We start from the raw sequence: 13,464 nt of genomic DNA, 5'->3' as shown, positions 1-13,464 counted from the left end.
TTTGCTCAACACTAAAGTTCAGACAAGGAACTATGGAGGACTTACCCCTGACTAACAAATGCCATGATTACAATTCACATTAGGGGCATGACATTAAGTAAAGGCAATTAATTCTACCAATTTTCCCTATTAAATTGTTAAAGGAGGACAGGAAGTAGCCAGTTTTAGTAACAATGCTCTGTGAACTTTATAATTAGCATGATCATATAGACAGTGTTATAGACAAAACATTGCATGTGCCTTAGGGTGATGGATCAGAAATGGCACCTTTTCTATTGGCGAGCTCTGAGTACATTTTTAGTTTGCACCCAATTTAAGCGTGTTATGCTTGTGTCCCCTTTCCTACCACCTCTCCACCTCAGACTGTGATATCTTTGAAGCAGCACCTCGTTTTATTTATCTTTTTATTTCAAACACCTCACACAGACCTGGACTATATTATGTAGTGGATGATTAAATAAAAAGTGACAGTATTTCTGGGGTATGGCAGAAAAGCTTCAGAGTTAGAAAATAATATTGGAATCCCACTTTGCCTCTTTCTAAAAGATCTTCATCACTGTGTCCTTCCTTTTTGAATTATAAATGATACAACTACTTTGCAAGATTGTTGTACTTCAGATTCGATTATCAAGTGCCTTCCTAGGCCCTGTCATCATAGGCAGTGGCCCTAATAACTCTGTCAAAGTGTCCACAAAAGACGATGATACATAGACACTGCTTTCACTGTCTGGCTGGAGCTAAAGTCCCATAACTGTGCATCTCTACTCCAGATAGAACCCTTCAGGATCTATGGACAACAAGGAGAAGTAAGTCGCAGATCTGGAAAATGTACATGCTAGCTAGTGAGGTGGGCCAGGTAACCTCTTCATTTCATTATTTAGTTTATTTCTCAATTTATTTATAAGAGGAAAAGTCCAGTAATGATCACCTTCCTGACTATAACATTCTTGAGAGAAGTGTACAGAGCATTGTATTGGGGGGATGTTTGGTAAGCATGAACACTAGATAACAAATAATATCACTTGGAAGAACTGATAACTAAGAAGGTATCTTTTTTAAAAAGTAACCCGACCTGCCCTCCTTTTTATATACTTGGTTCTGCAAAAGGCCATGGAAAAGGATGCCACTGAAGATTCAAGGGAATAATCTCACAATGTACCTACTATACATTAAGTTTACGTATAGGCAAGGTAATGGGCAAGCCAAATAAGATAACCAGGAGCTATAAAGCACGAAAGGGAAAAGCTGAGAAAGGACAAGCCCAGGAGATAATGAAACACTTGATGGCCTAGAAATCAAATTTCTGTGTTTATTATGGAGCAAGATCCTAGAATCATAACCTTAATTCATGTCTCTTGCTACGTTAAGCTTTCTCTTTCACCTTTCACTAATATGGTAACAACTTCACCTCCCCCCATGCTCCCAGAGGACATTTTCCAACATCAGGAGAAATATTTGGTTGTTTTAGCTGAAGGGGGGTGATGCTAGTAGTATCAAGTGAGCAGAGACCAGGGACACTGTTAGAAACCCTACAACACACAGTGCAGCATAGAATAATTGGGCCCCAAGGAATAATGCTGAGGCAGAGAAACCCTGACTGAGGTTATAATAGGTAAGTGGGCTTACTCCATAATGACTCATCTCCATTCTTACTGTGTAAGACCAACTCATGGACTCAAAGCCCCCTCTAGGAACTCTGAATAGTTCTAAAGGAGTCTCAGAGAACTGTATCTCATAGCAGGTATCTCTGGGAGATACATTAAAGTGTTATGTAAAACCTAAATGCCTCCTAAATCCAGAGAGAGGGTTCAACTTAATACAGAAAACTCAACCCTTTGGGGGAGACAAGAAAGCCTGAATCAAATCTCCATGTGGCCTCAAGGCAGCATTTAGCTACCATTTAGGGACTCACCCCCTTGACATGGTGATAGCCTAGGGTCTCTCCTGTAAGACGGAAAGGTGGATTCAGCCTCTGTGGCAATTACAGGGCTCTATTTTGGAGTGAAATTCAATAAGGGAAACATCCATTTAAAGTGTTCAATTTTACTGGGAGAGAAATTATTTTGCTTCTTCTCAGACACAGCTACCAGAAGTTACATTTGGGAAATGTCACATACCTAGATATCATCATAATGTAGAATTTATACATTTACACTGGCTGTCTTTGTGTTTCCTGTGAGTGGGAAAGACTGCTTGTGTAGGTGGTATTCATGTGTGCCAAAGTACTTTCTGTCTATAAAAGGCATCCCTAGCAGGCAAGACACATATGGCAAATCCTGGAAAGAAAATTCTGACTTTCTTCTTGTTTTTATCTATAAGAGTTAAACTTTTTCTATAACTCCCTTTTCTTTGGATTTATAATTCTATGGAGATGTAGTGACACCTGGAAAGAAGAGAAGTGCTTTAGATCCAACACTGATCCCAGCCCCAGATAATATTCATTATTGACTTTTGACTACAACAAAGATGCTGTGATCATATTCAGGTCCTTTGGTGGTTTTCTGTAGCTATTCATCCTGGCCACCCCCCAGAAAAAGTCATTCATAGGAAAACTTTAAGTTTTTCATAATTTTCTTGTGCTTCATTCTGACCTTCATTCCTTCAGCATTATCCATACTTCATATATAATCCCTATATGCCATATTAAAATACATCTCTCTTCTAGGTGGCTACTTACTAATCAAGAACCTGTATCTGTTAGGAGATATATATATATATAAGCCAAGACATTTCTAAAAGTTTTCTAAGTCACTATGATGGGCAGATGAAGAAATGTCTTGAAGGACTGATGTCTTGAAGGACTGAGGGAGATACATCATAGTATTTTTCAGATGACTCTGTACAGATAATAATCTACCAGGCCCTGAAACAGGAAGCTTAGTTGGACAACATTATCAGGAAATTTGTAATCGTCAATAGCAGAACTGTCTATGCCTCAAAACTAACTGTACAGGGTTTCCAGCTATTCCTCTCTGTTATTAAGTTTTAGGACTTTTCTGACATCTTCCATCCAAACAATGCCCTCCACACCAATAATAGATTCAACAGTGAGATCCATAGTCCTCAGGCAGAAAAAATGTCTTAAGATGCCTGTGAAACTAACCATTCCCTATGTGTTTGTCTAAGGTTATGGGCACAATGAGACCTAAAATACTCATCACCTTTACCAACTTGTATAGCAATTCACCTGCTTACTTATCTCCCATTCTCCCATGAGACTCTAAGTATGTACATGGTTTGGAAAGTGCCTTACTTACCTCTATATTTATGGTGATTTGCAAAATTTCCAGCATGTAGTACACATTCAATATATTCTTACCCAATGAGATAACAGCTGTGCCGATATAGCACAGCTTCCATTTTGTTTTTTGATAAATGAAATTTTAACCTTTCCTTCTATATGAACATTGACTAAAATGGTTATTCAGTGCTGATAAACTGCTCTCAACTTAATACAGTTTGACACTGTATTAAGTTTAATACAGTTTAGTACAGTTTGATCATTTCTATAGTCAAATAAGGACCTATATTGTTTGACTTCAACTCACCTTCCATTCCCAGTAAAATCTTTGGGCCAGTTTTTAATTCATTCTTATTTTTCAATAGTAACAAAAGCCTTGACACTTTCAAATTACCCCTGAATAAAATGTGATTAGCTATGTTTCAAGTTTTGTAAGAACCACTCAGTAGTAGCAGCTGTCTGGGTTGGAAAACAGAGAGTGGGAGCAAATCCACAGAGGCAATTCCCTCACAGGATCTGCAGGAATGCAGAATCACGCCCTCAAATAATGATCTTGTGAGTTGTGGGAGCTGATCTTTGCCATTCACCGGCTGTGTGAGCAATGGCAGAGCTGGGGCCCCCACTGTTCTGGTGTGTCTCAGAGGCAGTGCAGGGAAGGAGGACTGCAAGGCTAAGTCCTGTGAGGCTGGATCATCCGTTGTGCAAATGAGCAAGAAAACCATAAACGTAATCGATTTTTTTAGACAGTTAGAGTTGATTTTCCCAGCACCTCATCCTGAAGCTAATGCCCAGAGAAGTATGAATTTAATAACAGAAGGTTGGTTCCAAGGCAAGGACACATCACAACCCATGGTGACAGCCAGCAAGCAGGGACTGCAGAGTAATCATGATTTTCAGAAGAACATTCTATTAAAGTAAACATGGTGGACTTCTGTGTTGGCATCCCCTCACCCCTTACTGACAAAACAAAAACAAGACTGTTTCTTAATGAGGTCGTGTTGGTGAATCTTCCATCACCAAAGGGAAACAATTCAGTGGGATGGCTTACACAGAAAGTGTGCCAGATTTCATCACACAGCTATATGAAGCATTCCAGTTAAAAGCATGGAGGGAAATGTCATTAATGCAATTTTATTATTGTGTATAATTTTCTAAATTAAGCTCCAATTACTTGGCAGTTTAGAGAAAACACTGAATATAGAGCAATATACAGCTTGAGATACACAAAGGACCTAGCGGTTAGAATAAAATGAAGAAAAGCAGACATGGTCCCCTGTCTAGAGGAAAAGCAGCAGAGTTAAAAATAAACAGAACTAACTCAATGACTGATCTCAGGCAACTGCATGAGTTTGATTCTTTACCACATTACATGGAAAGATATTCCTTTGGGTGGAAGTATATTTATGTACTTTGTTGTTGCTAACCATCTCAGTTTTCAGTTCTTCATGAAAAAAACTACAATTAGCTACAGATGAAGTTGTAATTCAATGCACAAATAATGACTATTCATTTTTTCTCATATCCTCTCCTAGTTCATGAAATATCTATGTCAATTTAACCTCTTCTTACAGACTTACCTGGTTACTTAAATTGAAAGCTCTCTTTCTACGTTAAATATGGAGACTGTCTTGCCTTAACATCCTTCTGATACCCTTCATTGCACTGTCTCTTCTCATCATTACTGATTTAATATTTTCCCTTCCTGCTAGGACAAAGGCATAGATCACACCTCATTCATCACTCATATAGGGGCACAAAGACCACCTGTGAACAGGTTGAGTGTCCAGAAACGGCATGCTTCCACTGTACCTCTGCACTGACCACAAAGGAGGGGGTAGGCTTTAGGAAGCTTTGAGCCTCCTTCAAGAAGTACAACTAGTGTTAGTTGGGGTAATGCTTGCATGTGCCTGCACAAGTCAGTCTCGTAAACAGTATGTCAAGCTCTTTTCCTGCCTAAAATTTTCCAATGGCTTCTCATTATACTAAATATAAAACTCATTATACTAAAAATACAAATCCATTCCCTTTCTACATGTTCAACTTCGTGTGGTCTCTCTCCTGTGTTCCTCTTTGATATATCCACTTCCACTCTCATCATTGCTCATATATTTTAGCCTCATTACCTGACTTTCTGTTCTTCTAATAGTCAGGTTTGCCCCCACCTGAGAATCACTGGCTATTTCCTTGCCTACAGCATTCTCTTCCAAATAGACACATCCTGGTACTAGTTTCTCTCTGTCCTTGTTGGTTCTACCTAAATGTCACCTTTTAGCAGAGGTCTTCTCTCCTACCCTACTAAATTCAGCTTCTCAGTTTCTACCCTTGCTGATTTTATTTTTTGCTAACACGCTTATATATTATTCATTCTGTTACTTACTTATGTGGTTGCTCATTTTTCATTTACTCTTCCACTATAATGCAAGTAATACAAAGGTACAAATTTTGTCTGTTTCAGCTGTGAACCACCATGCCTAGAATGGGGCCTGGCACATGGAAATTTCTCATTCATTATTTCTTGAATAAATTAACAATTAAATGAACAAACAGCAGAATGTTTTAGGAATCAAGCCTAAATAACTTATTAAAGCACCAAAATCAATGTGAATTATCAACACAGTATGTTAGACCTACATCATATCCCATGACAATTCTTGACATTTTATATTTTATGCTAAAGCACTTGCTTAAAGTCTCACCAATGTCACTTATTAGCCAAAATTATAATAATGATATTAAAGGAGATTTAAGGTAATGTTGTGGAACCAAATATATCTGATTATAGTTGATTCAGGTTATCGTGTGGTTTCAGTTCCTCAGACAAGTGGGCTGCTGGGGTATCTCTAGCATTAGAATCCCAGGAAGAAAATGAAAGCTGTAAATGGTTAGGTTGTAATGATCTGGATTCTCTATCTTTACTCTTTAGCTGCTTCTCATACCATAAAATAGGACACATATTAACCTCACTTAAAGGTTGTTCAACTAAGTATACTTTCAACTTAAATTACTTTGATTTCTAGGCTCTTAATTTCCTTATTTGCATTTTCTGGTTATTTGTTCTATCTGGAAATCCTATATAGTGTAATATAAACACGACATTCTTGAAAGTGGTAATATGTCCCTATAACATGTCCCTAATGTGTCCCTATATCTTGTGCCTGTGACTGAGTCTCTGGGCAATGTGTCACTAATAATTTGAGTTGGGATAATCTCAAATCTCTAACCACTCAGCTGAGAAAGCAAAACTTGGATAACTTACCCAAGGAGCATTATGCTTATTCCCACAAAAAATTGATATTCTAGTTTATATCTACTTGTTCATTCATATTTAGATCATCACCCAAGTACACATGTAAAACTAAGTTGTATAACTAGCCTAGGATGGCTTCCTGCATACCTCATCAGGAAACAAGATCTGATCTCTCAAAACAACTGAGCCCACTTCGAAGTGCTCCTACCTGTCTTTAAAGAGTGCGTCATCAATCCCTTTCCTGCGAAGCAGATCTTGTGGCCCGTAGGGTGTGTCTTTGCATTTAGAGTCTGTGTCACAGAGTAGGGTTTGCAGGAATGGGAAGAAGCCAGTACTGGGAAGGTTTCTGGGTGCAAGGTAACCTAAAATTGAAAAACAAAACACACAATAATTATATCAATGTGATGTTTACCTGGGAAGGAAGATAAATGCAGTAACTCTCTTTTGTGAAATTGCTTTCTGGATTATGTCTGAGTCTCCTATGTATCAAGAACCTTAAAAATACCTGTTGCCCTCACAAATTTCTGTTCCGGGGAATTATTCTAGGGAAATAGCTTTAGGAATTTCTGCTAGAGTATTTTAAAAATAAATTATATGTAGTCATAGGATAAAATACTATACAGTCAATAAAGGTGTTCTAAAATAATAGAAAATGTTTATAAAATATAGTTAATTTAAAAGATTAGATCAGAAAGTCATAAAACCACAACAACTATAACCCTTTAAAAATATGTAAGTATAAAAAAATGCCCAAAAGTAGATGACTGGATTAAAAAGATGTGGTACATATATACAATGGAATATTATTCGGCACCCAAAAAGGGAAACACATGTCTTTTGCAGCAACTTGGATGGAGCTGGAAAAGATCATGCTTAGCAAGATAAGTCAGAAAGAGAAAGAAAAATACCAGATGGCTTCACTCATAGCAGGAGTATAATGGACCAGGCAAGAAAATAACAAGAATAATGAACGGCCATATACCAGAGACATTTTGTGGGGGTGGAGTGGGGAATGGGATCAAAAACGGGGGTAAGGGGGTTGGGAGGGAAATGCACGGGATTATGGTGATGGCACACAGGTGACTTGGTGATGGGAAACCTGTGGGGATTACAATTGAGTTGGAAAAAAGTGTACAAAATGATGTAAAAATAAACTGTTATAAATTTAAAAAAAAAAAGAATATTTCCACTGCGAAAAAAAAAATATGTAAGTATATGTATATTGTAAAATCTGTGAGTTTTTTTCCTGGATGGTATATTTCACACAATTTTTCTTTATTTTTATTTAATTATATAACTGTTCCCCCCACACCCCGCAATGCACATATCTTCCATTGTAGTCAAAATAATTATAAATGTTGAAACCTTCTGATACAATGAAATAGTTTTGATTATTTCAAAATTTAACATAATAACTAAACTAATCATCTTAAGCACACATTTTTTCCTATTTAAAAACCAGTAATAATGGTGTATAGTATGCAGCTTTCCTGAAACATTAAAGTGACATAAAACAAAACAATAACAGTGGAGCATTTGTTAACCTTAACTTGAAATTTTGCTTTATAAAATATGATGTTGGCACATACAGGACTCAAAACAATAGGCAAGTATGAGGTATGAATTATTTTTTTACATTTAGCCTTGTTATTAAAACATTAAATTCCTCCCTATGAGGGAAGAGGGACACAAAGAACTTTCCAGAACATCATATTATGAAGTCATAAGGGTAATTCCAAGATGAAAACTAAAAAGCAACACCTTAATTTCCTCATGAATCTGTAACATAGAGTGTCAATATAGGTCTGTTATCATCATAAAAGGTACAGGGCAAGGTAAAAAAAAATAGTAAAAAAAAATATGGTTAAGTATGCATTAATAAAATAACAGAATAATAGAAATTTGATCTAAGTAATTTAAATACATATCATAAAAATATAGGATATAAAAGGGACGGGTTAAGAGGAACATTGGCTAGAAGACAAGAAAACCAAAATAAGCTGAAAAGTTGGAAGATGCTATACTGTTGACTTGGAATATGAAGAAAAGAGTTAAAAGTGAAAGAAAGAATAGAGGAAAAGACAGAGAATTAGATTTCCTAACATGCCCAGAAGGAATGAAACCTCGTCAACACCTTCACTTGAGACCCACTAAGTCAAATTTTGGACATCTACCCTCCAGAACTGTAAAATGTTAAGTTCACTTGTTTATGAGCCCCTGTTTAAGGCAAGTTGTTACAAAATTCATGCAAAGCTATTATATAGGAATTAAAGTTTTGGGAATTCAGAAGACATTGGAAAAACCTTATATCCAATAGTTATTCACTACTACCTTCTGAGCGGTTCCTCTTTCTGAATCAGAAAGCAACAACTCTCCTAGTTTTAAGCAGGTAAAAAGTGCATAGAACACTCAATGTCCTATTGTGGTGCGATTCCCTGAATAAGCTAGAGAGTAGCAGTCAATGGCTTGTTAACTTTTCATGCCATCTCTCTTTAAGTGAATTTCTCCACAGTGAGCTGTATGCAAGACCTTTGCAATTCTGTAGCAGAATTTCACCATTCATGGCAATCCACCCTGTGACATACGTTCTGACTACAGCTGCTCACTCAGCATGTAGGTCTGCAAATGGGCTCATTTCCACTTAACCCCAAACACATGCAATGGGTCATCCACATGGAGAGTAGGCAAAAAGGCAGCAGAAATAGAAGCCCCCATCTGCTCTAGTCTAAAAACAAGGTGATGGTGTGATGGACCAAGGCTGTGCTGAAAAGAAGGGAAGTATCACAATCGGAAGTGAAGAAAAAAATAGTTAAAGATGCTAGGGCAACAAGGTCTGGGAAGAGGGGGCAATTGCACCCTGTTTTACCTCTTCTGGCACTGATTACTATTTGTTAGTTATTAAGAGGAATTTGGAAGAATTCCCATCCACGACATCACATCATCTGATCTAAATGACTACAGAGAGGCTTACTTTAAAAGAAAATTCATTATAGGATTTCTTTGAAAACAAGTTCCCATTTACCCTTATACATTATTGGTGGGAGTATAAATTGGCACACTTATCATGAAAAACAGTATGGAGATTACTCAAAAAATTAAAAAGAGAAGTTCTGTATGACTCAGTCATTCCACTTCTGAGTATTTGGCCTGAAAATACAAAAACAATAATTTGGAGAGATACAGGCACCCTCCATATTTATTGCAGAATTATTTGCAATAGCCAACTGGAAACAATCTAATTGCCTATTGACAGACAAATGGATAAAGAAGATGGGTATATACACACACACCTGTTTTTTTTTTTTTTTTAAAGCCTGCTATTTGCAGTAACATGGATGGGGATCTAGAAGGTATAATGCTTAGTGAAATAAATCACATAGAGAAAGACAAACACCCTGTGATTTCATGTGAACAACAGAGAGAAAAAAAAAACTTACAGGTGAATAAAACAGAACAAAAATAAACTTTTGGACTATAAGAACAACTATTGGTTACCAGAAGGGAAGGGGCAAGAGGGGTGGGAAAATTAGGGCAAGGGATAACTTTAAGGTGAAGGCCAGAGTTGGATTTGTAGTGGTAAACCTAATGTAGCAGGGATGCATGTTGATTTTACTGGTACACACCTAAACTTATATATGTTCTGCGCAATGTTACTTCAACTTTAAAAAGTTCCTATGGTGTTCAAAGCACAAACAATCCATGCTGTGAACAGTTTGTTTTTTTTTTTAATTTTGATGACTAATACTTTATCAGTTACCATGGGTTCATACAATCAAGGAATTGCTCTAGATGTGCACCAGTTTCACTTAATACAGTTCCATAAACCAAGAACTGTGGACTCTTTCAAATAAGAGAGAATGCTGTAACACAATAAAATATATTCAGTAAACACTTGCTGTGTGCTACACTATGCGAGGCATGCAATATACATTTCCATCTTTCAATCATTTTATTTTTCCTGATATACTTTGTCATCCACATCAAATACATACAGATTTTATAAAACCTGTAAATTCTCTAGCATGAGTCAGAACTAAATAGAATGAAATTTTATTGTAGCTGTTTGGTGAAAAAAAAGTGGATTTTTCAATCTTCTGCCCATTTTGGTTTTGAGTGCAAGGATGTAATCCTCAGAACAGTGGGAAATCAAACTATTACACAATTTAAAGAGTTGCTAATTCTAAATCAAATTCATTGTATTCTGAAGGTGTTCCCAGCACATTCAATTTCCAGTCACTTTGCTCTCTTTAACCCAAATGCTAGGTTGTAGGAAAAGAGAAACTTTTTTCTAACTTTCATGCAACTTTTATTCAGGAAGCATGGAGCTTACACAGTTAAGGCTAATAACTGGTTAACCATATTCAGAATCAATCACAGATTCAAGGATACAAGTAGAGGAAGATTTGAACTGTGCACCCTCATCACCACTAACAGATACAAAAGAAACAGATCTCAGGTCTGGGATGGAGTATTTAGGCAGAATAACATCTTTAGTAACAGATTTCTCAACATTTCACCTGCACCACAACATTCATCTTCTCCAGGAGAAAAGCTACTGAAGAACTTGACAATTTCACTGAAAATTGGGAATGAGAATGGGGTGGGTGGCAGGCACCTATGGGTAAGTTTCCTCAGGGGTTCCAGGTGGAGGTCATGAGGTTACCTTAGCAGTCACCCATAGGTGGCCAGAGGTGATGCTCAGATACAGGTGCAGCTGACATGACTGACAGTCCACTAACAACCATGACAAGTAAGGTTATTTCAGGGAGTTGAACCAAACCAAATTATCAATAGAAAACACTTTTAGGAAAAAACACCAGGTAGCTAGCTTTTAAATAAATCATATTCTTTTCTGTTGTTTTCAAAATGAAGCTGGCATTCCAAAAAGATTCAGTTTAAGAAATAAAAATGTACTTTGTAAACAACTGTGCTATCGACCTATACCTCTCTGTTTACCGGAAGTAGGATTGAGTTTGATTGTCCTTCCACTTTTTACAGAGACATGCCTATTCAGAACTTTAGCGAGGCCTAACACAAGGATTAGAGCAGGAATCCCTGGGCCAACAATATCAGCATGACCTGGGAACTTTACAGAAACGGTAACTTCACATTCCAGCCCATCTCTGCATAATCATCAACTCAAGGATGGGCTTCAGGATTGTTCATTTTAACAAGTCTTGTATGTTATTCTGATACATGCTAAAATTTGTAAAAAAACAAACAAACAAAAAAAAAAAAAACAAAAAAAAACCAGAATTGGACTACAAGTCTTCTCTTAAATGACAGGTAGCGCCATCCTGTCTCCATTGGATGGAGGCAGCCAGAGATGTACATCACATACCTCAGTGAGCTTGGGTGGTATAGGCTTTTTCTATAGCACTTTATCTGCCAGACCAAAATGGAACAGGCCATACATAGTTAGCCGAGAGGCTGCAGCTGGCTGGCCACTGGGAGGATAACCTTTCTTACCTGCATTCCTCTCTCTCCTGCCTTGCTCATTCTTGTTTTCTTTTTCGGCCCTATCCTCTTCCCTCATTCCATATGGTCTACTTAATATCCCTTTCCCTCTATTTCCCAATCCATTTTTCTTTCCTTTCCACTTACTACTTCTGTTTCCTCACTTCCCAAGTCTTCACTTTTCCTCCTGGTATGTCTCTGTGTCTCAACTCACCGTCTACCTTTTTTTACTCATCGATACAGCTAAGAATTTGTGCTTCTCCCACTTTTTTTTTTATTCTTTTCCTTTCTCATGACCATAGAATGATTCTGCCCTCTTCAATAGTAAATTCAGGAAGGAGCATGTTGCTCATTGGCACCACCTACACAAATGTTATTTTCTATTTATTATATTGTTAAATAAAGAAATGTCACAATCTTTTCAGTAATGAAGCTGCTTCCATTTGACATCATTAGACTCAGGAAGCATTCTGTAGGCTGCCTCAGTGACATTTGCAGCCATTACAGTAATGGTAGGATTGGAGAACTTCCACTGTGTTTCTTTGTGTTTTCTTCAAAGCAGGTCAGAACCCAAGCTAGCTGGTATTTTTGTGTTTCCAGGTGAAAAGAATTTTGTCTTTACCCCAGTGAAGTGAAGAATGACAAAGACTGGAAGGAAAATTCTGACTTTAAAAAAATATGGAATTACTCACAGGGGGCATTATACATTTTTGAACTTTTTGGGATACAGGGACCCACTGGCAGACATATTGGGACTTCTGATCTGGTAAATGATAAGTTTCGTTTTGAAAAGCACAACAAGAATATTTCACATGAAAGAAGTACAAAATAACATGAGTGTACCCACCTGCCTATAATGAAACACCGGAGGTGAATAAAGAAGATTTGGGAAAAGATATGATTCTTAGAAGTACACTTGTAATAATTTGCCCAAATATTTTTTCACTCTACTTGTAGTTTCTGAGTAAATTTTGTTTTCAATTAATTATTAACTTAAATTAATTATTAACTTAAATTTATTAAGTTAATAAAATGATAGAAGACATAAACTTGACTTTTCAAATTATTTCATAACATGTTATCAGGAACCCATAGGATTGTCCCTATTCTCTCATGCATTTGCCACTTAGATGATCAAGCCATCACCTGAGGAGAGGTGTCCTCTTCCTCTGCACATCATCAGGTGAGATCAAATAGACAAGCTCCTCCTGATTCTAGTTTCCTCTGCAAAGGGGATTTACCCTGAGTGACCTTAGTGTACAGCTAAAATCTGATATGACTGAATCTTCAGATAGAGATACAAGTTCAACAAAATTACAGTTTTTCACGACTATATAAAGAATAAACCACTGGAAAGAAAAATATTTACATAATTCTTAGATAATGCTTGACATGTTGAAGCACTTATTACCTAAGTTCATAAGTGAATCGGTGAATGAATGAACATCTGAAAGTTACATGAACTACATCATAAGGAATTTTAACAAAATATGTATATGTTTATATATATTATAGATAT

The 13,464-nt window shown here is 36.9% G+C and overlaps 1 protein-coding gene across 1 annotated transcript in view; it reads right to left on the bottom strand.

The window, feature by feature from the left end:
* ABCA12 (ATP-binding cassette, sub-family A (ABC1), member 12) overlaps positions 1 to 13,464 on the bottom strand; it is a 162,348-nt gene that overhangs the window by 103,708 nt on the left and 45,176 nt on the right. The window contains exon 3 of the mRNA XM_004674322.1: positions 6,697 to 6,850. Coding sequence (XP_004674379.1) covers positions 6,697 to 6,850 — 154 coding nt within the window. The remainder of the gene's footprint in view (positions 1 to 6,696; positions 6,851 to 13,464) is intronic.

The sequence above is a fragment of the Condylura cristata genome, unplaced genomic scaffold, assembly GCF_000260355.1.
Source record: "Condylura cristata isolate star-nosed mole 26May11 unplaced genomic scaffold, ConCri1.0 scaffold00002, whole genome shotgun sequence".
In the NCBI taxonomy this organism is placed as follows: domain Eukaryota; kingdom Metazoa; phylum Chordata; class Mammalia; order Eulipotyphla; family Talpidae; genus Condylura; species Condylura cristata.
The sequence above is the reverse complement of the archived record's forward strand: the minus strand, read 5'-3'. Positions and strand labels throughout refer to the sequence as shown.